The sequence below is a fragment of the Galeopterus variegatus genome, unplaced genomic scaffold (genome assembly GCF_000696425.1).
Source record: "Galeopterus variegatus unplaced genomic scaffold, G_variegatus-3.0.2 Scaffold633, whole genome shotgun sequence".
In the NCBI taxonomy this organism is placed as follows: domain Eukaryota; kingdom Metazoa; phylum Chordata; class Mammalia; order Dermoptera; family Cynocephalidae; genus Galeopterus; species Galeopterus variegatus.
This window is the reverse complement of record NW_007726744.1, coordinates 147,126-172,202: the sequence shown is the minus strand read 5'-3', so window position 1 is coordinate 172,202 and position 25,077 is coordinate 147,126. Positions and strand designations below refer to the sequence as shown.

General features: G+C 56.2%; 1 protein-coding gene across 1 annotated transcript in view; it reads right to left on the bottom strand.

Annotated features, from left to right (window-relative positions):
* The window catches only part of CACNA1G (calcium channel, voltage-dependent, T type, alpha 1G subunit), a 64,241-nt gene extending 39,438 nt beyond the window's left edge, over positions 1-24,803 (bottom strand). Inside the window, exons 1-9 of the mRNA XM_008570836.1 lie at positions 24,511-24,803; positions 16,986-17,097; positions 16,686-16,819; positions 16,185-16,282; positions 13,873-14,032; positions 13,069-13,369; positions 12,809-12,901; positions 9,734-10,517; positions 7,535-7,911 (exon numbers count right to left, since the gene is read on the bottom strand). Coding sequence (XP_008569058.1) covers positions 7,535-7,911; positions 9,734-10,517; positions 12,809-12,901; positions 13,069-13,369; positions 13,873-14,032; positions 16,185-16,282; positions 16,686-16,819; positions 16,986-17,097; positions 24,511-24,803 — 2,352 coding nt within the window. The remainder of the gene's footprint in view (positions 1-7,534; positions 7,912-9,733; positions 10,518-12,808; positions 12,902-13,068; positions 13,370-13,872; positions 14,033-16,184; positions 16,283-16,685; positions 16,820-16,985; positions 17,098-24,510) is intronic.
* Between the last annotated feature and the right edge of the window lie 274 nt (positions 24,804-25,077).

Below are 25,077 nucleotides of genomic sequence, written 5' to 3'. Positions count from 1 at the left end.
TTGCCTCTGCCCACCAAGCTGCCATTGAGGCTGTGCAGGCAAGGGAGGAGATGTGCAAAGTGGTGTATTAAGAAGATTAATCTGGCTGCAGTGGTGGCAGTGTGCGACGGCTCGGAGGGAAGAGATAGAGGCCAATTAGGGGATACTGCAGAGGTCCAGGCAGGAGGGCTGAGAGCCGGCTCTGGCAGACAGTGATGTGCCTTTTGCAGGGAAGGCGTGAGGGGGTGGACAAGCCAGGCCAGAGATGAGTGGAGGCTTGTAGAGGTCACCCCACCCTGCCCAAGGCCCACACCTAGCCCCCATTTCCTCAGCTCCCACCTGCTCTCCTGACCCTGAAATCTCTGCTCCCCAGTTCAACTCGTTGGCTCACCTCACCTCTGCTTTTGAGAGGTCTGCCTGCTACTCCCACCCACCCAGGAGAGAGGGTCCAGGCAGGCTACCGTGATGGGGAAAGGGTCACTGGGTCAGCGGGAGGCATGCCTTCAAGGTGGTGTGGGAAGTTAAGGACACCTGGGTGGCAGGAGGTTTCCAGGAAATCCCACAGGTCTCATCACACAGATCATGGCTTTATTCTTCATCAGCCCCTGGAAGTTCTCCAATGCGGAGCCTCGCCTCTCTGAGCACACCCCCCTGCATCACTCCCATGCTCCCACGGATCGATGTCATTGTGCCCCTTAACCAGGGTGGCTTTAGTACCCCCCCATTATCTCCTCCAGCTCCCCCAAGCCACCCCAAATAAACATACAAGCTGAATAGACACAGTGCACCTCAGTGCTCGCCCAGCTTCAGACAGCCGCCCAAGGCCCCTGATACTTAAAATTCTGGAGCCTCAGTCCCTGCCCCCCACTCGCCCTAAGCCTCTAGCCTGGAGCCCACAGGGGACCATTTGAAGGCTGCCTTCATGATGCTGACGTTCAAGGCCTCCTGCCTTGCCCGGCCCAGCTCCATCCCAGGTAAGTCCCCACACCCTCCTCCGCTCTGCAGCAGCTCTGGAATTGCTGAGCACAGCTAGAGATAGTCGTGAGCCTGAGCGACGGGGGCACTGACTCTGCGCTGGTGGCCCTGGGGCTGCTTTATCCCTTTGGTCACAACCTAGTCCTCCCTCACTGGAGCTCCACCTCTCTCCCCCAGGAGCTGCCCCGAACCTTCCCTACTCCCAGCCTGGCCTCCTGCACCCTACTCACCCTTCTTCCTCTCTCAGAAAGGGGCTGCCCCTCCCGCACCTTCACTTCAACCTGCTCCCCTGCTCTCCAGGCTCCCCAGGGCCCTGGTTCACCGGCTGTCCCTGTATCCCTCCCTCACCTCTCCAATCTCCTTCTCCTTTGCCTAAAAGCAGAAACCTTTCATGTGAATCCAGAGAGAGCCCATTCACCCCTCTCTCCAGGGACCCTCTTCCCAGCCCTCCTCTTAGTGGATGCTTCGGCCGCTTCTGAGTCTGTGCCAGCCCCTCCTGCCTCCTGCCTCCTGCCCAGCCTCCCCTGGCTTCCCAGACCCTGTGCTGGCCACCTCCTGCCTCTCCTAGGGCTCCTCTCCAGCTGCCTTTCTCCCTTCAGGCCAACATTCCTCAGAGTTCAGTCTAAGCCCACTCCCTCCCCTTGGCTCATTCCCTCCACCATCTCCCACCTCTCCAGCTGTCACTGGGGTGTAGACGACACTAAACAATCCCCCTCCAAGCCCCTGGCTCCTTATCCAGAGAGCCAACGCCTGCCTGACAACCCTCCTGGGATGGCCCACAGCCATCTCAAACTCAGCACGTCCAAAACAAACCCTCTCACCTCCTCTCCCGAACCCGCTCCTTCTCCCGACTTCCCAGCTCCATCATTCTCTGGTACTGTCTTGGAACCTTGGCGATATCTAGGATTTGAGCCTGCCCTTCATGCCTCCAGACAGGAAGGGGCCTGGGCCCATAGATCCTGCCAGTGGAGTTATATCCTAGCCACCCCCTCATTCTCACAGCCACAGCCTTACTTGGGGCCTTATTGCCTCTGATCTGAACAACAGAAATAGCCTCTGGGCCCCTCCCCCATCCAGCCTGCACCTACTGGAAGCTCTGGCTGTCCTCAGCACTGCTGGACTCATGTCACTCCCTGTTCAGACACCACAGGACAGGAGTGGGGAGGCAACATGACTGTCCTCCCGAGCATCCTATCCCACCCCGTGCATTTCCCCTAATCCCTCCCACCTAGACCCCCCTGCTCCTACCCCCAGCTGTCAATCCCATTCATCTTTCAAGGCCCCTCTCAAAAGCCACCTCCTTCATGCAAGTCCCTCACCCTGACTCTGCCTTGACCCCTGACATTCTAGTATTCTATTCCAGTGTTTGTGGAATCGAGGGGTCTGGAGCCAGGAGATGACTGAAAGAATGTTAGGACCCCTTAGCAGACGTCTGCAAAGCAACACCCCTCTTCCTCCCACACCCGGAGATCTTCTGAAAGTCTGGGGCCAGGTCAGCTGTAAAAGCCCCCAAAAGCCTTGCTTGGCCCAAGCCTCAGTTCCTCAGCCAGAGCTCCTCTACCTGGAGGCCAACGGACAAGCTTGGGTGGGAGGTGTCCATAAACCTTTGCCCTCAAAGGCCACATCTGGGGTGTCTGTGCAAGGTGCATTTTATGGGACAGCATCCCTATCTTTCAGCAGAATCAAAAAGGAGTCTATGACTCCCTTCCAAAGTTAAGACTTACCAGATCTGGACACCCCCCTGCCCCACCCGCAGCTTCCCTAGCCTTGAAAAGCCAACCTCACTCACCTATAAATAGAAACCCTCTCTGGACATGTATCTGGAGTGACAAAATGGGCCCAGAGTCCAAGCAACAGCAGATTCACCCCCTGCCCCGTCCTCTCCTGGCCTGCAAGGACCCTCCCCCCGCCCCACATGCTATTGTCCCACTGCTGTTCCTCTTCTAGAATATAAGGTTAGCACTTCCCTCCATCCCTGTGACCCAGAGCCAAGGAGGGAATGATTAGGAAGCTCCCTGTCCCCAAGACCCCATCCCTGTACCCTCCCCTCATCCTGGAGGGGCCTGGCCACAGTGCAGAGCCAGGCAGGAGACAGGTTCCAGGACAACCCCTTTTCTGAGTTCCGACAGCCTGCTGGATCCAGTACCAGGATGGCCCCCAAGCACCTGGTAAGCAACCTGTCCCGCAGCCCAAATCTGCTCAAGCCCCAATGCTCCCACCCAGGCAGAAACCCGGGATTTGTCCTTGCTGCCCCAACCCCCCATATCCAGCTGGTGTTGAGTCTTGCAGATTCAGCCACCTGCCAGCTCTCCCCAGCCCTCTCCTCTCCTCTCCATCTCCAGACAAAGGCGTAGTAGGAAGTGCCTAGACCACCGCAGAGGCCTCTTCGTTGGTCTCCCTGCCTCCTGCCTCCTGTCTCCTCTCTCTCCTTCTACTCCTCATATGCCTTCCAGAAGGCTTTTTTTTTTTTTGGTGGCCAGTCAGTACAGGGATCTGAACCCTTGACCTCGGTGTTATAACACCGCACCCTAACCAATCGAAATAACTGGTCAGCCCAGAGGACTTTCAATAATACACAACCCTGGTCATATCCTTGACCTACCTAAAACCTTTGTTGAGAACCTGTCACCTTCAGGATAAAATCCAAACCCCTTCCTATGCCTCTCAGGACTTGGCCCTGAATTTTTTCCAACCTCATCTCTTGTCACTTGCCCAGTGCCCTGCTCCTTCTGAACACCTTACAAATCTCTCAGGTGTGGTGCTTGGCACCTCTGGTCCTCTCCCATGCTGGGCCTTACCCTCCGTCCATTCACTGGCTTCACCAGACCCTTCCTTCAAGCTCAGCTCAGAGATCACCTCCTACATGGAGCCGTCCCTGAATCCTTTCTCTAGTCTGGGTCAAGGGCTCCTCCTTCCTGTATCCCTCTCTGATGCACTAATTAATGTACCACTTTAAGTAAATGTGATTATTTACTTGCCAGTGACCTCTTGCAGAGAAAGGACAGTGCCTTAGGCCCATTGGTGTGCTGGAGCTGTCCTGCACCAGCTCAGGACAGCCGATTGTACCCATCTCTTCCCAAGTCCACATTCAGTGACATCACGTGGTAGCCTGAAATCAGCTACGATGGGAGCATTTACACCATGGAAATGGGCAAATGCTACAAATCAGGGCTTTTTGTTGAGGGGCTAGTTGTGAAACAGTTATCAGCATGCTACTGCTTAAGCCCAACTCTGATGCACAGGACACAGGTGGGGAATAGATAGGCTACGTACATAATTCACCAGAAGTTCTGGGCTCCATGCACTGGCCCCTAGTGACTGGGGCACACGTATGTGCTTGATCTACATCAGATCACATTTCCTACCTCCAGTCATCTTCTCACTCCCCCCTCAGTGTCCTGTGTCCCTATTCTCCTCCCCAGTCCGTCTGGGCAAATCAATCCTGCCAGTTCTCTACCACTGGTGGTAAAGCGGGGAGAGGGGAGCAGGGACAGCAAGAGGCCAGCCTTGACAGGGTGGGCTATGACAAAACAGGTGCTCCCTCCTAAGGGGCTGGTGGAAGGGGACGGGGGACCATCATGCCCAGCAGGAAAACCAGATGGTGGGTAAGGCAGGTGACCGCAGAAGAGGACAGGGCCAGCACCAGCAGCACCCTCCCCAGTGCTCTCCAGTCTGGTTGATACCAGGATCAGTGGACACCATCTCCTCATTAAGGACACCACAGGGAGATGGAGGGGCCCCGCGCGCTGCAGGCTGCTGACGCCCTGCCCGCTGTCTCTCGGCTCTTCCTCAGCGCAGCTCCACCTCTCTCTTGCAGTCAGCTCCATCGGAGGCCCTGTCTCCCCCTCCCTGCCCTGTCTCTGTCCTCATTTACATCTGGGTCTCGGTCTCAGTCTACAGCTCCGTCCCTGTATGTCTGTCTCCCCCTGTGTCTCTGTGCCTCCTCCCCCGTGTCTCCATCTCTTCCTCCATATCGCTGTCTCCCTTGTCTCTGTGTCTCCGTCTTCCCCAGCCCCCTCCCCCAGGTCTCCGTCTTGCCCTCTGTGCCTCGGTGTCCCCCAACCCCCGTGTCTCTGTCTCCTCCTTTCTATCAGTCTCCTCTGCCATGTTTCCATCTACATCTCTGTCTCCCCCCAGGTCTCCATCTTCCCCCGTTTGAGCCGCCTCTGCGTCTCTGTCTCTCAGCCCCCCACATCTCCTCGCTCCCTTCCCTGGCACCCCCCCTCCCAGCCTGCTCAGGCTTGGGGCCCAGATGGTGGGACGTTCACGCTGCAGTGCCTGCAAGCACAGGGCCATGGCAGCTTCTGGAAATTCTTACCACCCCCCTGCCCCTGAGCCTGCCTGGCAGCAGTCAGTCACCTACCCAGCCTGCCAGGGACTCCTGCTCACTCCTATGGAGGCCTTAACAACCAGGTATTGGGACAAACTCCTCCCTGGAGCAGATACTGCCACCACTGAGGGAGGCCTCCCTGATGCTGAGGGCTTAGGGGAAGCCATGGGGGACCCATGGCCCCCCTTTCCTAGGGAACTTGGGCACAGAGATGCCTCAGGTACACCTGAATGATGGCTTTAATTCTTCTGCAAAAAGGCATCCTTCTTGACATCTCACTGAAAGCCCTCTTGCTGCAGCCTCATCTGCTCTTGGTCTGTGTTTCGGCTCCTTCCCAGTGCAATCAAAGCCTCCACCAGTAGCATCTGGCTGGGCAGGGACTGCTGGGTGCATCCCCTAAGGGTCAGAGGAGGGCACTGAGAGCTTCCCCCCTAGGGGAGGAGCACCTGACCACGGCCAGAACTGGAGTGAAGGAAAGAAGGTTGAAGTTCAGGCTTGGGGAACCAGGGTAACAGGAGGTTAGGGGCATCACCAGGGTCCCAGGAGCAGAAACTGCTGCCACGCCCTCTCCCATCAGCCTGGCAGTGCAGAGCACCTCTCCCCAGGAGAGGTGGGCATGTGCACACACACCCATATCCCACACAGCCCAGACACAACATGCCCACCGCAGTGCCATGCACGCCCACCTGCTGGCATTGCAGCTGGTGTCCCCCTCACCTCCATAGGGAGGGAACCTGCATAGCCACTGGGTTGAGGGCTGTGGAGGCAAGAGAAAGGGGTGCCAATGGGATGTGATGGTAATGGGGGAGGCATGCACCTGAGAGGTTGAGGTAAGAGCTGAGAGCTCACAACATTGCAGAGGTCAGTGGGTGGGGGTAGCGGGCTTTGATCCCCCTGAAAAATTAACATTTCCCTGTCTGCTCCAGCCCCGGCTTGGGCCTGTGCTCCCCAGACTCAACCCCAACCCCTCTCTTTCTCTCCCATGTGCCTACACCACTCCACCAAGCCCACCCGCCCTCAGCCAGGCCCCACTTCGTCAAGATGCACCTTCCATGGCCTGCTGGCCTGGTGCAGGAGCCCCCTCCACACCTCTGGCCCTTTCATGCCTCTGCCCCTGATTGTGGAGGCATGGAGGTAGAGTAGCCCATAACCTCAGTTCCAAAGCAGGAAATATGGCATTCCGGTGACCCCGTCCCCTCCCTAGGAAGGCAAGAACATCAGGAGAGAAGAACACAGAAGGATCTGGAAACTGCAGCACCTGCCTGCTGGCCTCCTTTTTCTAAGACTCAGCCAAAGAAGACTCACCTGGAAGGCCCAATTGGGGGGAAGGGCTGACTTTTGGAAGAAACCCTATGGGGGAAGAAGCCAAGCCCAGTTGTGAGGCTCCATGGTGCCTGCTGTGACCCCCACCATGAGTGCAGCCCCAGTGTGTGCAAGGTCCCCCATGCTGCCCTTTCTGTCTCTACACAGCTCTGAGTTGGAACAGCCTCCTCCCCCTCAGCCCAGATTCCATTGCTTGCAGCCACTGGCCCTACAAAATGAGCCTGCTCCCTCTTCCACATGACAGCCCTTCAAATATTTGAAGACAGCTCGCCTGTCCCCGCTGAGCCTCCTCTTCTCCTGACTAAACATCCCGGTTCTTAGAACGATTCCTCAAATGCGATGGTTTCAAGTCACGTCGCCAAGCTGGGCGCTCTCACTCACCCAGAACCACTCACTTCACAGCCAGGATCCCAGACCAGAGGCCAGGATAAGACTGCCTCCCTCCTTGACCCCAGTAGGCCCTCATTCCACCCAGGAGCAGCCACCAAGCCTCCACTCCTAACCCCGACCTCCACGACCCCCTCCTGCCTCCAGTCAACCACACTCCTGTTTCCAGTGTCAGGGGAATGCTGGGGATATCCAACACCTCCCCTCCCTGCTACACCTTCTCCAAAGACCCAGATTTCTCCCAAATGCAGATGCTCATCACTTCTCCACATCCTCCAAAGCCCGCCTCCTCTGAGAAGCCTTCCCAGATAGAACGTGCCCTGCCCCTGCCCTGGGCAGCCTCCACACTCAGAAACTGTGTTGCTGTCATGGGCAGTCACCCTGCAGAGAATCCCCACACATTGTCCAATCGCCCTCCTCCCCTCCCCCCCCCCCTTGCAGGCTGGCAGCCTGGAGCACAGGAGATGGGAGGGGCGGGAGGTAGAGACCCCAGCCCAGGGAGAAGCACTGGCAGGAGCCTGCCCTTGCCCACACCCCTACCTGCTCGTGGTATTCAATGCCCATGCTGAGCGTATTCACCAGGATGGCAATCATGATTCCCCGGCCAAAGTACTTGCTATCCACAATCTTCCGGAAGGTGTCGCAGATCAGCCTCCAGAAGGCCAGCACAGAGTTGGGCTCTGCGTCCGGGCCCAGGCTCCGTTGCCGCCGGCTGTGGGGGTCCCGGAGGTCGCTGTGCTGGGCATCCTGTGTAAACTCATAAACCGCCTCGCTGTCTGAGTCAGGCGGCTCACGGTCAGCGAGCTCCACCTCCCCTGACCCTGCCCGGGCACAGTAGGGGCAGTTGTCTGGACCACAGGCTCCACTGTCTGCCTTCAAGCAAGGGCTAGAAATCTTGCAAGAGCTTTGGCAGGTGCCTAGAACAGGAAAGCAGAGGTTAGAGCCTCCAGGGTCTCTCACCTGGGGCTGCCCTGCCCTCAGAGTGTACATGAAATGAGTGATGGATTCCGGGATGTTACAGTGATGGGGTGGGCACTGGGCACTTAGTGGGCCAGGGGTGCTGAATGCCCTGCAATGTGGGCAGTCCTGAACAACAAAATGCCCCAAATGCCAATTGCCAGTCACTGTTGAGTGTCCTAGGGCTCAGGCAGAGATGTGGCCTCCATTTCCTGTAGGTCCTGGACAGCTCCTATGGACCAGCAGCCTTCGGCAAGAACCTAGACCATCTCTTCTTCCCAGGGCAGCAAGGCCTGTACCGACACTGCTCTCGGTAGCATTTTCCAAGGGATCCTTAAGTACACACACACTCGCACTCATACACACACTGGACACGTGCACACACGTGCACTGAACGCACACACTCACATATACATACATGTATTGTGTGCATATACACACTACATGCACACTACCATATATGCACACGTGCATGCACACACCAGACACATATGCGCACAAACACATCCACACCGCACAATGCCAGACACATACACACACATGCAAGCGTGCATGTCAGTAAAGAGCACCACACCTGTGTGCATGTGCACCACACCTACACACATCAGACACATGTACACACATACACACATGCACACTGGATCCCTTCATGCACGCAAACACATGTACACACACCAGACACTGTCATGCACATACACGTGGTGACCTATCCCAAGACATTTACAAAGACATTTAAATCCAGCTTTGATGATAGAATATGAGAACTGAAAGGAACCTCAGAGACCACCCAGGTAAAGCATGCACATGGAGGCACCTGGCTCAGGGCCCAGGCCCAACATTATCCCTCCTGACTACATCTGCACGTGGGAGGGCATCAAAAGCACCCACTGACAATAATGCTGAGCCCAGCCCTGCCTTTTACACAGGAGGAAATGGAAACGTGCATGCGTATGACTGTCCCACGTCCCATGGCAGGGTAGTGGAAGAGCTGGCATAAAAACCTTTCAGTCTGCGTTCTGCGATAGCACCTTCTGGTCCTAGCCCACATTCCCACGTAACATCCCCATGAATATCCCACTGCTCCCCACGCGCCACATCCTTCCTGAAACACAGGGCCTGGGCTGCAGCTACAGTGAACCTGTCTGATGGGGGTGGCCCACAGGCACCGAGGCTCTCACTCCCCCATGACACTGGGTGTTCCGCCCATCAGACCAGCAGCTCCTGAGGACTCTCTGCTCCAAGCCCTGGGTCTCTCTGCGGGGAGGGAATGAGACTCAGGTTTATGGAAGTCCCCTTAGTGTGGGGCATGATGCTGGACACAGTCACACACCATTTCCCCTCTGAGTATTGCAACAGGGAGCACAGAGTGTGGGCCTCAGGGTCCACCCCTCAACAATGGCACAACCTTGGGCAAGCCACACAATTCCTCCATGCCTCCTTTTTCTCATCCATACAATGGGAACACTAAGAAAGCTTATCACCCAAGCTGTTGAGCACCCAGCCACTGGGCAGCCATTGATAGGTATTATTACAAACAGCGCAGAGCAGAGCACACAGCAGCTGCACATTACATGATAGTTATTGTTGTTATAACATAGGAATTACAATTCCCATTTTAACAGATGAAACAATTAGGGCTCAAAAAAGTGATTTGACTGTTTGAAGGTGCCAAGGCCACAGAGGCAAAATGGAAATCTGAGCCCTGGTCCCTGACTCCAGACCCCTCGTCCTCTCTGGGACACCACCCATCCCCCAAATAGTGCCCCCACCTGGAATTCTCACCCGTACTCTGTGTCTCCAGCAGCTTGTGCATGGAGCTGTAGGGCCCCAGTGGGATGTTGAGGCTGGTGAGGGTGGGGGGCCCGGAGCTGGGTGCCACCTCTACTAGTGCCTTCTCTTTCAGCATCTCTGGAGGAGGGCTGGCGTGCACAGTGGGGTACACCTTCCCGCTGCCCACAGTCCTGCCCGATGCTTCAGATGGGGACCTGGGAGGAGGCGCCTGGCAGCGGACTGGCTCCAAGTGGCAGTCAGCGTGATAGAAGCTGTGCACAGACTCTGCACCCCCCGGAGGGCCCCCGGAGAGGGCAGGTGTCGAGGGTGGTGGCAGCATGAGCTGGCGGGACCCATTGGCATCTCTGTCCTGGATCTCTGGGCTGGCCCGGGGGGCCCTGAGTGTCCCGTTGCCCAGGTGGTAGTGGTGATGATGGTGGTGGTGGTGGTGCACCAGGTGGTGGACAGACAGGCGGCGGTGGGAGCGAGAGCAGCTGCTGCTGGGCTGAGGCTCTTGGCCCCCAAGGGCCACAGGGCTGCTCAGCAGCCCGGCCCGCACTCCTGCTGCCCGAGAGAGCTGGGCCAGTCTGCGGGCTGCTTTACGGAGGATGTACACTAGGTACTTGAGCAGCTCCTCATAACAGCTGCCAGGCTCGGAGAAGCTGGCCAGGGTGCTGGCATTGGACAGGAACCGCACACGCTGCTCCCGCATCAGCTGGCTTTCCCGCTGCTTGGTCTCTGAGAACTGCGTGGCAATCACCACCAGGCACAGGTTGATCATGAAGAAGGAGCCCACCTGTAGGGGTGGGGACAGGAAGAGGAAAGGCCCTGAAGAAAAGTGAATCACAGTGCCAGCCGCCACATACAGTGAATTTCCTACGTGCCAGGTGCCAGGCTCAATTATTTTCCAAGCATTATCTCATTTTATTCTCATGACAGTCTCAGGAGGTGATGCTATTGTTATCTCCATCTGACGGATGAGGAAACTGAGGCTCAGAGAGTTCAAGGAATTTGCCCAAGATCACTCCGCTAATGCAGAGCAAGGCTAAGGCTTGAACCAAGCTCTATGAAATTCCAAGGTGTTGGGATCGATCATGACGTTTTCCCACAAGGTTATCTCCCAAATTCCCTGCCCCTAAACACGCACATTTGGGGAGACTATAAGCACCCCTCCCCAATTCCCATCGGGAGTGGAGAAAGCTGTGGAAATTAGTGTGATATCGGGGACATGGGGTTTTCAGGTTGGACTGAGCCATTGAGATCTTGGCAAAAACACTGCTCACAGACTCTTGCTTCCAGTCCCAATTCTAGCTGTGTGACCTTGGGGTGAGACCCTTATCCACGGGGCTTTAGAATCCTCATCTGAAAACAGGGACCATTGGCCTTGCTGTACCCCTTTTCCCTGTGCCCCTCCCCTACCCCAGCCAAATGAGGGACTGAACCCCAGACCCTACTGACTAACTGAGCTGCCACTCTGACTGCTCACACTCCCCTGGTCCCCATCTCCATGCCTCAGTTTACCCAGCACTTTGAGATGGCTATTGCTTGGACAACAATCCTGAAAAAAGGAAATGAATATTTATGGTGACAAAGCAGATTTTTTTCTAGCTTGTGTCCTAGTAATTATGATAATTAGCTTCACTAGTGCGATTCCAGAGAGCTGTTTGGAAAGGTTTTTCAAGGAGTGTGTGGGAGGATGGAAACTAGTCCCCTTACCTCCCCGTCTGCTTCCTCCCCTCCCCCAAGCCCAGGGGAGCAGCACAGTGAGAAAACCAGGCTTCCCTGCGGTGATGGTCAGGGGTGAAAACAGGCCTCCAGCCAGGCTTTGCCCCAAGCCCAGCCACTCTTCCGCACCAGAGAAACTTACGGAGGCAGGAGTGGGTGGCCTTGGGGACCTGCTCTTTCTCAGGACCTCCTCTTTGTCCCTCACTCACCAGGAGCCGCTATTCTGTCTCCACCTCGCCCCAGAGGTTGTCCTATGTTCTGAGTAGATATTAATCTCTTTCTCTCAGTGTGTGTCCCTTTGTCTGGCTCTGTCATTTGCCCCTCAGTGACATGGAAAAAGGGCCAGACCTGGAGTTGGTAGCCTGGGATTGAATTCTTAGCTCCAGCCACTTACTTTCTCTGTGATCTTGGCCCCGTGACCAACCCTCTGGGACTCCGAGTTCTCATTTAGAAGATGGGGGACCACAATCCCTGCACTGGCCACCTCCAGGGTGACTATGAGGACAAAGGAGGCAGCAGGTGTTACAATACACATCAGCAGTGTATTGCTGATCATCCCAGAGAGATCAACCCACAGCATAGACAAAGCACATGGTGGGGTCAGATAAGTGAGGAAATGTCAGTTTCCTCATCTGTAAAGTGGAGATGATAGCAGGATCACGATGAGGATTAAATGCACCAGCACACAAAAAGTGCTTAGAGCAGGGGCTGGCACATAGAAAGTGCTCAGTAAATATGAACTATAAGTGGTAGCAATTAAGTTATTACTATGAATAGCAGTGATTAAAACTATTAAATATTGCTGCCTTTGCCTCTGTCTCTTGCCTTCATAAAGTCTTGGAATTTCTGAGCTAGAAGGGATAAGAGATCACTCAGTGCTTCTCAACACCAACTGATTGGTGAAATTTTGGTTGGAATGATTTCTTGCTTGCAAATATTTCAGGATATTTAGCATCTCTCTCCTCTCCCCCCAACTAAATGCCAATAGTACTCCCCTAGTCCTCATAAAAAGCAAAACCACCCTTTGCTATTTCCAAATGTCCCCAGGGGAGGCGGATCATCCTAGCTTAGGAACCATCCATTTTACTGATGAAGGAACAGAGGCCCAGGGGGGGGCTGTGGGCCTTGTGGGAAGTGGCTTGCCCAAGGTCATAATAGTAGTAAGTGGCAGAGTCAGGCCTTGACCTTGGATTTCCTCCTGACTGCTAATCTGGTGTCCTTCCTACTACATGACAGATGTCCTCTAATCGGACTTGTCCTGAGAGCTGAGAATTCAGACTGAGCAACCTCTCCCCTCTCTGGACTGCCCCCCTCTGTGTCCCCAGGAACCCCATCCCCATGGGGGCCTGAAGAGTCACTCACGATGATGAGGAGGATGAAGTAGATGAAGTTGTAGAAGGAATGAGCATCCATCACAAAGTACATGATGTCGACCCAGCCCTCCAGCGTGATGACCTGGGGAAGTTGCAGAGGGGTGGGCTGACTCTGGGCCTGCTAAAGCCTTCTCCAGCCTAGTCCAGAGGTCAAAGCCTCCACCCCAACCCGGAGAACAGCCACTCCAAGCATGGACTGTGTCCTGGGACTGGTGTTCTGGGGACTTTTCTGGGTGCAGGCTGCCCCACCTGGAAGATGGCAATCCAGGCATAGCCGATGTTATCGAAGTTGATGGCACCCTTGAAGGGGTTGTGCTCCCCGGCAGAGCAGTTGGTGTAGTACTGGTTCCAGTTGACACAGGTGGTGTTGCTGGAGCTGTTGTAGGCCTCGTAATCCAGACCACAGGGCTGGCCGCCGCCCCCCTCCCCGCGCAGCGTGGGCACACTCCTGCAGGACCGCATGCCGTTCTCGCGCGGCTGGGAGCAGATGAAGGGGCTCTCGTCCTCGTTCTCTGTCTGGTAATAGCGCTCCAGGTCCACGCTCAGGGGGCTAGGGGGTGGAAAGGGGACAGGGATGAGTCTAGGGAGCAGGGCTCTGCACAGAGAGGGGCCAGGAAGGGAGAGCTAGTGTGCAGACATCAAGCATGCAGGGAGAGCGGGAGACCAGGGGCAGGGGCAGGGATTTGTGGGCACAGACAGGGGGAAACCAGGAGTTCAGGGGCTGAGCAAGAAACTACAGATTGGGAATATTGGAAGGTCACATCCTAAAGCAGTGGTATGCAAACATTGCTGCATGTTAGGATCCCTGGAAGAGTTTTTTAAACCCCTGTATCCAAACCCAAACAAGTGAAATCAGAATCTCTGATGTGGCACTCAGGCATCGGTAATTTTTAAAAATCCCCAGGTGATTCCAATGCATAGCCAAGTTTGAGGCCAAGGTATGTTTCAGATTTGAGAACAGATATGTCAATAGCAACAGGAAGCAAGCGACAGAGAGAGGTCCCAGCCCCGTGATCACTCCCAGGTCATCCCTGCTCCCCACCCACCACTCACAGGCTGAAATTCTCAGGGAGGAAGCATCGATTCCGAAGCAACCCTGCCCACAGCTGGACACCGACGATGCCGAAAATGAAGAAGACGAAGAAGCAGAGCAGCAGGACGTTGCCCAGCATGGGCAGCGTGTCCAGCAGCAGTGTGACGAGGATGCGCATGCCTGTGGGGGCAGAAGCCACGCTGGGGACGCCAGGCTGGCTGAGCTAGGCTGGCTGCCACAGCCTGGCAGCATTCCCAGAGGGGGCCCACCGGGGACTCTGAGGCTGAGACGGCCCGGCTCAAGCTGGAGGGGAGACCAACAGACACCTCTAACTCCCCAGGCAGTCTCTGCAGCCCCTCCCCCTCCCCACTATCCTTCACGGCCCACCCATATTAGTCTGCACATTGCCACCAACAATGAGCCAGAGTGACTGTGGCTTCCAAAGCTCTTCGTGCGCTGTGTCCCCCTCACTCTCCCAATGCTGTCACAGTATGGATGATTGCACCCCAAATTTAAGATGCAAAGGTAGGCTCAGAGAAGTGGCTTGACTTGTCCAGTATCACAGAGCTGCTAAGTGTAGACGTCAGGATTTGAACTCAGGCTTTCTGCTTCCAAATCCCACTCCCCAACACACACACACACACACACACAAACACACACACACACTCCCCTCCCACTTCCTTCTCTCACCAGACGTGGTCACTTGACCTTTCTAAGTTATCACCACCAGAATCACTGGGGAAACTGAGGCAGAGAACTCCAGGAGGGATGTTAGCAGGCAGAAATCTCACTTTGAGAGCCAGCTCCTCAGCAGGGGCCAAGATGTCCTGTGCTTCACCATGGTTCTGAGCCCCCCTGCCCTGAGTCTGTTCCCTCCTTGGTCCAGATCCCCAAATCAGGACCTGAAGAGACACAACACTGTCTTCTCAGGAGTCCATCAATTAACAACCCCCCTCCATGGGGAAAGCCACTGCAATCCCCCACTCCCCAAAAGCCCGGTTAGGAATACTTCCCTCTCTCCCCACTCCAGATATAGGACCCAGTCAGCTCAAACAGCCTAAACCAGCCCTCAGTCCACCAAGCCCTTGTCAAGCAGACAGATCTCTAAAGTCTGATTTCAACCTCCAAAGTGCCACCTATGGCCCCTGCCCCCTCCAAGGCAAAAGCTTCTAAGCAGCAGCTAATTAATCCTCTCGGGGACTGTAGCCGCCCCGCCCCCGCCCCCGCCCCTGCCAGCCTAGCCTTCTCCTCAGTCCTTCTCCCCCTCCTCCCGTCCCATCCCCCTTCAGCTCCTCTGAGCTCCAACTGAGATCAATTCCTCAGGGTTTGCATTAAGGGAATTACACTAGTGGTTAGACAGAGTCCTATAAATCTGCCCGCCATCACCTGGAGCAGGAGAGGAGGCAAGGTGTGCCCCTCCTCGGGAGCTCCTGTTAACACCAACACACTCCAACCCCAGAGGACACACTCAGCAGCTCTGCCCTCCCAGAGGCGGCTGAATCTCTCTTCTCTCCTCTCTCTCTCTCTCTCTCTCTCTCACACACACACACACACACACACACACACACACACACACACACACACACACACACGGAGTGAAGGGAGCTGCTGCTATGTCAGACACACAATCAGGCACAGAGCCCCAGAAACATGCACCCCAGCCCCCCAATCCAGGGACCGCAGCAGGGACCATCTGCAGCTTGTGTAAGTTGGGGAGTTGCAAAGGGGGCCTGAGCAGGGGGGGCAGGATGTAGGGGGAGCTGGAGCTGCCAAAGCTTTGCTGGCTCCAGAAACCAATGCAGTTTAATTTAGATAATGGTCCCGGCAGTCGCTGCCACGCAATGGGTTGGAAGGGTGTGGGAAAGAGGAAGGGGACAGAGCCAGCAGGTAGGGTGAGGCATGGAGTGGCCCTGTCTTGAGAGAAGCCATATTTAGCATAGCTGTGCGGTCTCACCAGTGAGACCCAGACTGCGTGAGAGGCTGTCCTGGCCAGAAAAGGCCATGAGCACCCTGTACTTGCTCCTCTCGGCCTGTAGTCTCTCCAGGCCGCCCCTGCTCCCCCAGGAGAGTGGTCATCTAGCTGAAGGGAAAGGGTCATCTGAGATGTTTCTGAGACTCTGACCCAAAGCCAGGCTCAAATGGCACGGGCTCTTCCCAGGTAACTCTCCCAGGGCCACAGCCAGGGGCAGAGGCTCCGCTGGGTTCCAGTGACCTTCTTTGATGGTGCCTGTGAGTGGTCAGGTGAGGACCTGGTGGTAGGGGTGGGTCTGAGATTTCCACATTTCCTCGTGGGGCTCTCTGTCCAGGGGCTAAGGGCTGAGGGGTCACTCACTGGGCACCCGGTTAATGGCCCTGAGTGGTCGCAGCACACGGACTGTCCTGACAGCTGAGAAGCTGACGTTCTGCAGGTCCAGCGAATACTCCAGCATCCTGCAGGGAGGAGCCCAAAGGGAAGCCCTTTGAGACTGAGGCCACCATAAGGTCAAAAGAGGTTGGTGAGGAATCCCACCGTGGGAGAAGCAGGACAACCTCTGACTCCTTCCTCTCTTCCACCAAGGGACCCTGAAGATCCCTCCAGCTCTCTGAGTGGGGGACAGGGCCACCCCCAAGCCAAGGACAGATTCCCCATCAGAGAAGAAGGCAGAACAGGGAGGAGGGCCGTGGAATTCAGAGGAGAACAGGCCGGGAGTTAGAGGCAGGACCCTTCGTGGGTAGCCAGGGAGAAGGCAGAGCTGTAACTGGGCTGGGGGTGGGGGCCAGAGCCTAGAACCCTGGCCCTGGGGAAGGGGCTGGTCTAATCCACTGCTCCACCACCCCCAGCCTGGGCCCTCACCCAGCAATGACGATGAAAAAGTCAAGCCGGTTCCAAGTGTCTCCCAGGTAACACTTTTTCCCAAAGATGCCCAAGGCCACCATCTTCACCACCATCTCCACGGCAAAGAAGGCGAAGATGAAGTCATCAAAGGCCTGACATGGGGACGAGAGGCTGCTGAAACTGAGAAGGGGGTGAAGGGACACCCCGCCCGCACCCCAGCCCCCACCTGTTGGGTCAAGGCCTCTTACAGAGAAGGAGTCAGAGTGTTAAGATCAGCACCTGCCCCCTCAATCCCCCAACACACACATGCACACTCACCTGCAGGATCCGGCAGCGCTGGGAGTCACAGGCGATGTCCTCGCACGGCCGGAACATGCCCAGGGTCACACAGTTGAGAAGGATGACCAACATGCTGATGCGCTCGAACCAGGTATCCGGGCAGTCAAGGAAACAGCTAGCAAGGGTCGGAGCTGAAGCCAGCCCCCCTGTCCCTCCCTAACACCTGCTTGGTGACCTCCCAACTCCACCTGAGATGTAACCAGCTGTGATGGGGGGGCCCTGGCCTACATGTCATATCAGTCCCCAGGCCCAGGCCCACCTTGGTCATCTCACCTCTCTAGACTCAGCTTCGTCATCTGTAAAGTAGGAAAAGCCACAAATACCCTGACTATTTGCACATGCCATTTGGGGAATAAAATCAATCATGCTTGTGGAAATGCCAGACACCAGGAGTCTGCTGCTGAATCTGAATCCCATCTTCCTACCTCACGGGGTAGATGTGAGAAACAAGTGAGATCATGGAAGTGAATGTGTTACCCAAACCTAAAGTCGGATTATGCCCGCCTTACAGTTTACCAAGCACTTTCACACAATGCCTGAGCTGATGCTCATAACAGCCCCAGGAAGTATCCAGGGTACACCATTTTATTTCCCAGAACCCAAGGAAACAGAGGCCCAGAGAGCCCAAGCCATGCGCTGAAGGTCGCTCGAGAAGCCAGGATGAGACTGAGGTTTCCAAGCTCCTCATCTACAATGCTTTCCTGTGCTCAGGCAGACAGGAAGGGGGCTGTCATGACAGCCCTCGGACCAGGTGGACAGGCAGAGGGTTCCCAGCTGCAGTACCCCTTGCCAGAGCACAGGAGCCCAAGGCTCCTTCTTCCACTGCCAGCTTCCTGGCCTCTCAAAGCCCTCAAACAGCCTCCAGACACATTCGTGCATTTAAATATCAAGGACCTGCTCCAGGCCGGGCACCCTGATAGGCAGAAGCCCCAGGCCATGCAGAGTAGACAACATCCCACACACAGCCATATCACCAGCATACCTTCTTGCCCAGACCAGCGAAAGCAGCAAGGAGGAGTGAGGTTCTTTCTAAACCTCGAGTCTTTCCACATAGTGGGTTCTGTTAAGAGGCTCATTCCAGTCCATCATCAGAAGAATGCAAAGTGGTCTCTGGACCTTACAAGGTTCCAGGCCCTAGACTGGGATAAATGACCAAGCAACTTACTTTTCCCAAGGAAGATATGAGAGGGGTGGGGAAGAGCAAAGAGGCTAAAATGAGCTGAACTGAGGATTGAGGAAAGGAGGCCACCTAGGGAATGGCAGCCGGGAGAGTAGCATGGCAGCCCCCAGCATGACCCACCTAGCCAGGTGCAGGGGAGCCCAGAGCAGATGGAATCTTCCTGTCTTAACCCTGCTTCTGAAACCAGAAGGCTTTGCCAGGTGTGAAGAGACCAGCAGGAATGCCAGGGACCCGAGGACCTTCCTCCCAGCAGGTCCCAGGCATACTCAGTGTCTGTCCCGAATCTCAGACCACGCCCCTTCTCCAGAAGCCCACAACTCCCTCAATCGCCTCACAGCCCTCCTGCCCCTCCCTCTGTCATCCAGGCCCTTTTCCCTCAGACTCACATCCCTGCCCACCTCCTGTCCCCAGTACCCTAGAAGTCCCAAGGCACCGCAATTCTCCTAACCTCCACCCTCTACAAGAAAAAGAGTAAAAAAAAAAAAGTTCTAGGGGCTGGCCTGGTGGCGCACTGCTACAGTGCACCGCTTGGGAGTGCGGCTGCGCTCCCGCCGAGGGTTCGGATCCCACATACAGACCGGTTCCTGCTCACTGGCTGAGCGAGGTGCGGGGGCAGCACCGAGGGTTGCGATCCCGTTGCCGGTCCCGGTCCGGTATGGGCGCGACACTGAGGGTTGCGATCCGTTGCCGGTCACGAAAAAAGACAAAAAGGAAAAAAAAAAAAAAGTTCTAGGTTTTTGGGGGTAAGTAGATGGGAGGGGGAAAATAAAAAGAGTGCTCTGTTTCCATGGAGCTGTTTTCCTGAGTGGAGCTGGAGCCCAGTGGATCTCTCCCCAGAATGGGGGTCAGCCAGGGGTCACCCCAGAAAAAGGGGGACAGAGAGGGAGCCCGCATTTGGAAAAAGAAGGACACAATTACCCTCAAGGAGTGGTTTGCTTTCCCTCATGCTAACCGTCTTCTCTCCTCTGCAGAGGAAGGGGGGGGTCTGGCAGGGGCCCCTGTGAGCAAATGTCTCTCCATGGGGGAGGGTGGGTAGTTCTCCTGGGAAGAGAGGCTCCTGAGCCATCTGTTTGGGCCCCTCTAATGGCAGTGATTCCACCATGTTACAGTTTTCTGTGTGCTGTCTTGTCCCCCTTGCCAAGCTGTGGGCTCCTGGCAGGCAGGGGCACTCTGATACATCTTCTTATCCCCTACAGAGTTTAGTGTAGTACCTGGCATGTAGCAGACGATCAATACATGTGAAGAATGAATGAATGGATCAATGAATGAATGAATGAGTCAATCAATCAATCTCCCTGCCTAGAAGCCAGATGTGTCTCCCCATTCATGTTTTCCTGCCTTGTTTCCCTTGATAGTGATGAATTGATTATAATTATGAGGGGGAGGGGCAGAAGTGACCTCACAGAGAAGCTGCCCCTTCTTCTGTACCCACATAACACATGCTCAGACTGGGGCCTTTTATAGCCAGAGTCTGCCTCCAAATAACCCCACACCCTGCCCTTAACCATGGAAGCCCCTTCTCCAGGGTCTTCTTAGCAATTCCGCCGACTGCCAGGTGCATCCTGCCCACTTTCTCTCTCTCCACTTCATTACAGGTAAGCACAAATGGACAGGAAAGAGACCAAGGCACAGGAAAATTTAGGACAATCTGAACAGAGAAATAATTAATGGGGGGAGGGGTCTTTCACCCTTCTCAGGGTGGGGCTCATTTCCTTGGGAACACGGCAGTATGTCACTGTATGATGTTCTTTTGTTGTCATAACAACGGGAGGATGTGTCACCAGGTGGTGTGGATTCGTTGCCATGGTAATTAAAGAGACCCCTCACACACGATCTCCCCTTACCCAGGCTGCTGTCTTGTCCTCATGCGGGGAAGGGGAAGCGAGGAGACCCACAGGTTATCAGGTTGGGGGGAAACCATGTGACAGATCCCCATGGTAACCAAGGGAACCGGGGACACTGGTTGCCATAGTGACTATGAGAGACCTGTGCAGTCACATGTCTATTGTTGCTATGGTGACTGTCCGGGTTGGAGTGGATCCCAAAGGGGGGGTAGGAGAGGGCAGGATCTTTCTTCTCCCCACAACCCACCATCAAAAGCAGAGAAAAAGGAAATGGCAGAGAGATGAACCCCACTTCCATCCCTCCTCCTTTTCTCCCTCCTGGGAGAGAGAACTAGAGCATGTTATCTCCACAAATGAGTCCTCTCCATGGGGCTTTATCTAGATAGAGCCCTTGACTAGCCTGGCAGCTGTAAGGGTGAGAGAGGTGGGGAGAGCAGGGAAGTGAGCTGGGCACCTCCAGGGGCACAAGGGCTCCAGGCAAGAACTGGGAAGGGAAGCTGGCCCTCCAGCCACCCCATTTCCTCCTAGGAGTCTGGAAATCTGAGACTGAGAAATGTGGAGGAGGAAATGGGCCTGGACCTAGGAATCCTGGCCTTCTAATAAGAGTTGGGGAGATGGGGTGGGGGAAAGTCCCCGCCTCACCCATCCCACAGAGGGGCTGTTGTCTAGCAGATTCAGCAATCCCTAAGGGTGGGGGGGATATAGGAGCTCAGCATTGTGGTTGGTGATGGGGAGGCTAAAAGGGGGGATTCCCCCAGCCGAGCCCCCACTCCTATAAGCCTGTTTTCCTGTGTTCCCTCACCCCCAGTTCCAGTGTGTGGGTGTGTGGGGAGAGAGGTTTCCAGCTGAATTGAAAACTGAAGCCCGCAGAAAGGCAGCCGCCCCACCCAGAGACAGAGATGTGAGACTCAGAGACACAAGAGAGACGGCCCACTGGAATCTTTGGGAGGGGAAATAGGCCAGAAATCTGATTCAAACGTCTGTGACTCTGTGTGTGTGTGTGCACGCGCGTGCATGTCTGCGTGTGTGTGAGTAGTTGTGTCTGTCGCCATCCTGGCTGAGGCAGGCAGGGCGGGGTGGGAGCTGGGGCGAGAGCAGGCGAGGGGTGGGGGGGGTTGTGTGGTGGGGGTAATCCCAGGAATCGCTCCAACTGGCACTATGGGTGCTGGGGAGTTCCCCAACAGTGCAGTGGAATTGAATGGGTGGGAAGGAGTGTTGTATGACCCAGAAGGAAGGTGGGTCTGAGACAGAAAGAGTGCTGAGGGGTTCTCTGGTCTCCCCAACCTCGTTCAATGCCCCAGTGCTAGCTCTTCTCCCCAGAATCCCTTCTGGAGAGCGCAGTGTTTGGAAATGAGAGGAGGGAATTGGTGAGGAGTCAGGAAGAACACCCCCCCCATTTCCTCTGAGGACCAAAATGGAGAATTCTCCCTAGGTAAGAGAAACAGGCACACTTGGGGCACTGGGACAGTGGCAAGGAAGGCTCCAGAAATTCCTGGTGCCGCCGCCCCTCCAGAGGCACACACAGTGACGCACAGTCACACACTCACACTCACTTCTGGAAGCCATTAGGGCTCCTGCCATTCAGGCCTCCCCCTCCTCCTCCCCCCACTCCTGGCAGGCTCCCCTCTCCCCCTCTGCCCCCCCACCCCGCTCCCCCTCTCTCGGCATCCCAAATGCCAGCCTGTGATTTCCAAATGAGAAAAAGCTGTGTTGGGCTCGGAGCTTGGAGAAACTCCTACACAAACTTCCAGATGTGACACAACAGCCAGAGAGGGAACGCTCAGGATCTCCTTCCCGGGAGGGGAAACACACTCCCTCACACTTGAAGAAACACACATGGGCAGGGCCAACACATTCCCTTATAACCTGGGAGGAAGGCGGCCTAGTGGACTGCCTGCCTCTACCCTGTTCTCTCCAACACCAAAACATGCATTTCTGGGCCCTCTTTCTTTTGCAGGCCTCCCTCCCTCTCCAATAGACACACACACACACACACACACACGCACACACACACACACACACACACACACACACCATTTCCTACCTGGGTCTAGATCTCTCTAGGAAACCTGATCTCTTAAAGAGGATGAGAGAGAAGGGGACCAAAAAAAGAATGTGCCAAGAAAAGCCTAACTTGCTTCAGTTGGGGGGGGGCGGGAGATGGGGAGTGTCCTCATGTCCCTCGGAGTCAGAAGTGCACAGGGAACCTGATGGAGACAAAGGAGGTGTCACAAATACCAGAAAAAGAGAAAGGAAAAGACTGAGGCCGAAGAAGCGATTTAGAGCCCCTCTGGCAACAAAAATACAGGTTTCCCATGGCACTTGGGTAGGATGGGAGTGGTGGGGTGCACAGGTTTGGCAGTCCCCTTGCCAAGAAATTGTTCGCAACCCATCCTCAGCCAGTCCAGGTTTAGCTGCTTCTCCAGACCTAGTGATGCTGATGCCCCACAATCCAGACTACCACTCCCCCGAGGTGAGCCCGCTCCCCCACCGCTGAGATGAGTGCTGGGCTCCCACCTCTCTTCCCTTGCTTCAGCGCTCGACACTTGCCCTCTTCCAGAACCCCTCAAGGAAGGAGTCTGCCTCAAGACCTTCCACCAGCACCAGGAGATAGGGCAGGGGGAAAGAGATGCTAGCTTAAAAGTCTCTTTGGGGGGGGGGATGGGGATGGAAAGGGGAGAGAAGATCTGTCTACCTCCCCTGGGGCCCCTGAGAAGGAAGAGATAGGGGCAGGTGCTTTCTCCCATTCGTGGAGGGGCAGGTGGTTAGGAGTGGAGAAGAGGGATGCTCAGAGCCCATCCTCAGTGACATTTGTTCCCCATCTCTATCTCTGCCATGGAGAAAGGGGTCTGGGGATGGGGGCTCAGAGCTCAAGATGTGACTATTCAGCAGGACCACAGACCTCTGAGGCCCCCATCTCTCTTTCTGAAGCTCAGAAAGGAAGGAAGAAGGGTCAGGAAATAGCGGATATGATGAGGGGAGCTTCCCAAATATCCACGGGGTGTAGAGGATGGGGGTGGGGGAGACCCAAGCTCACATCCCGGCTTTGCGCACTAGAGGCAGCAGAGCTGCAGAGAGTGAGGGCTGACGGTGCTTCCCGCCCCCCTCTCCCCAAAGCAGAGTCCCAGCTGGATTCTCAGGGGCTACAAGAGAGACCTGGGGTCTCCCACCCTGGGTCCCAAAGAACCTCTGAGCTGAAAGGAAGGAGCCAGGAGAAGCTGTCAAGACCTAGGATTTCAGCACAAATCCTTCTTCCCCCTTTCCTTCCCTCAGTGGCTGCAGGACCTACCCTGGAGCTGGCAGCTGGACACTAGTCAAGCAGCGCTTTGTGCTAGGGGTTGAGGGGGCTAAGGTCTCCCCTATCACTGCAGATTGGGCAGAGGGTAGGGGGGCAGTGCTAAATCCATTTCCCTGGAATATGGGGCTTGCATTCCCCAAACCCATCCGTGGAGTAGGCACTGGGCGGTGGACCTGAGTCTCCCTCAGCGAACACATGCACAGTCTCACTGTCCCCCTAATACTTTGGCAGGGCTGAGGTCCCCCATACCTGCTCTTCCATCCTCGGGAGCACTCTTTATTTGCGAAAGGGGAGGGCTAACTTGGACCGACTTAATCCCATCCCCCGCTTGCCAAAGCTCTTGCCACAGTCTTTCCCTCCACAAGAAAAAACCCGGCACAAAACTCTCCAACCCAACCTTAAGCTCCCCGCACCGAATAAAGAACTGGGGTGGAGGGAGGCACCCCGGCATTGGGCTCCGGCTGAAAGGGGCTCCACTCCAGCTCTGGGGGCAGACATGTCCCCTGCACCACATCTTGTTCTCATTCTGCGCCCCTGACATCAGCCGCCGCCGGAATCTCCTTGTTGTGCCTCCAACCCGCTGGGTAGGGGGTGGGGGGTAGGGGGGTTAGGACCTGGTCCCCGCCCCCCAGATCTCCCTCGGGGTCACTAAAAACCTCAGCCTCAAGGACCAGGTGGGGGGCTCGGACCCTAGAATCCGCCGCAAACTTTGGGGCGGGGGCAGAAGGGAAACCCAGTAGATTGCGGTTCCCCCTCCTCCGTCCCCGCAGCTTCCTCCCCACCCCACCCCCCAAACTCGGAAACCAAACCCAGCTCGCTAAGCGGCGGAGAGCGGAGTAGAGCTCCCAGGCTCCCGAAGCTTCCCACATCTGGAGGATGGCGACCCTCCCCTGCCCACATCTGGAGAGCCTCCAGCTGCGAACCAGCGGGGTACGTCTCTCTTCTCCTGGCCTGGATTTCCTTCCCCGACCAGGAGGACCGGGGTGTGTGTACCGAGGTGGGATCCGCCTGGGGTACCGAGCAGACCCGACTCTGACGCCCCCTCCCCTCCTTAGCCGCTCCCCTCTCATCTGTCCACCCTCCAGGCTCACTTCTCCACTCACCTGACCCTCGGGCCCCTCCGGCGGCGCGGCCCGCCCCCCTGCGGACCCCCGAGCCCTGCCGTCGTGCCCCGAAGGATATGGGTTACAGACCGTGCGGAGACACCAGCTCCGCGGGCGGCTGTCCTGGCTCAAGTAGAAGAAAACCACCGGGGCCAGCGCCGGGTACGGCAGCCCCTCTGCCTCGGAGTTCGCGCTGCCCGGGTCCTTTTCCGCCGACCCCGGCCCCGGCCGGCCCCCGGCCCCCGACAGGTCGTTGAGCCGCATGAAGCTCCGGGGCTGTCGCAGAGCGGCTGCTGTGGCGTCGCCTCCCCGGTTGTCCTTTCGCCGAATAGGCGTACCGAGTTCTGCAAATGAGGCCGGGCTCATTTGCATTTCATGCTAACGAGCAGATCCCCTAAGTGCCTTTTTCTCCAGGCGGGAGTCTCTGATCTCATTTCCGAGCGTGAGGCGCTAGAGTCTTGAACTCGGGACCGTCTTCTGGGAGAGGGGCGCTATTTATGGTTCGCTCCGTGCGTCTGACACCTTCCCTCCCGCAGGTCCGCAGTCTGCCGAGTCGGCCTGCCCTTCCGGCCAGGATCAAGAGGCCCCAAGGCTGGCACGGTGGTGTCTAGCCACTCTCATCATCACCTCTTTGCAGAGCAGAAAA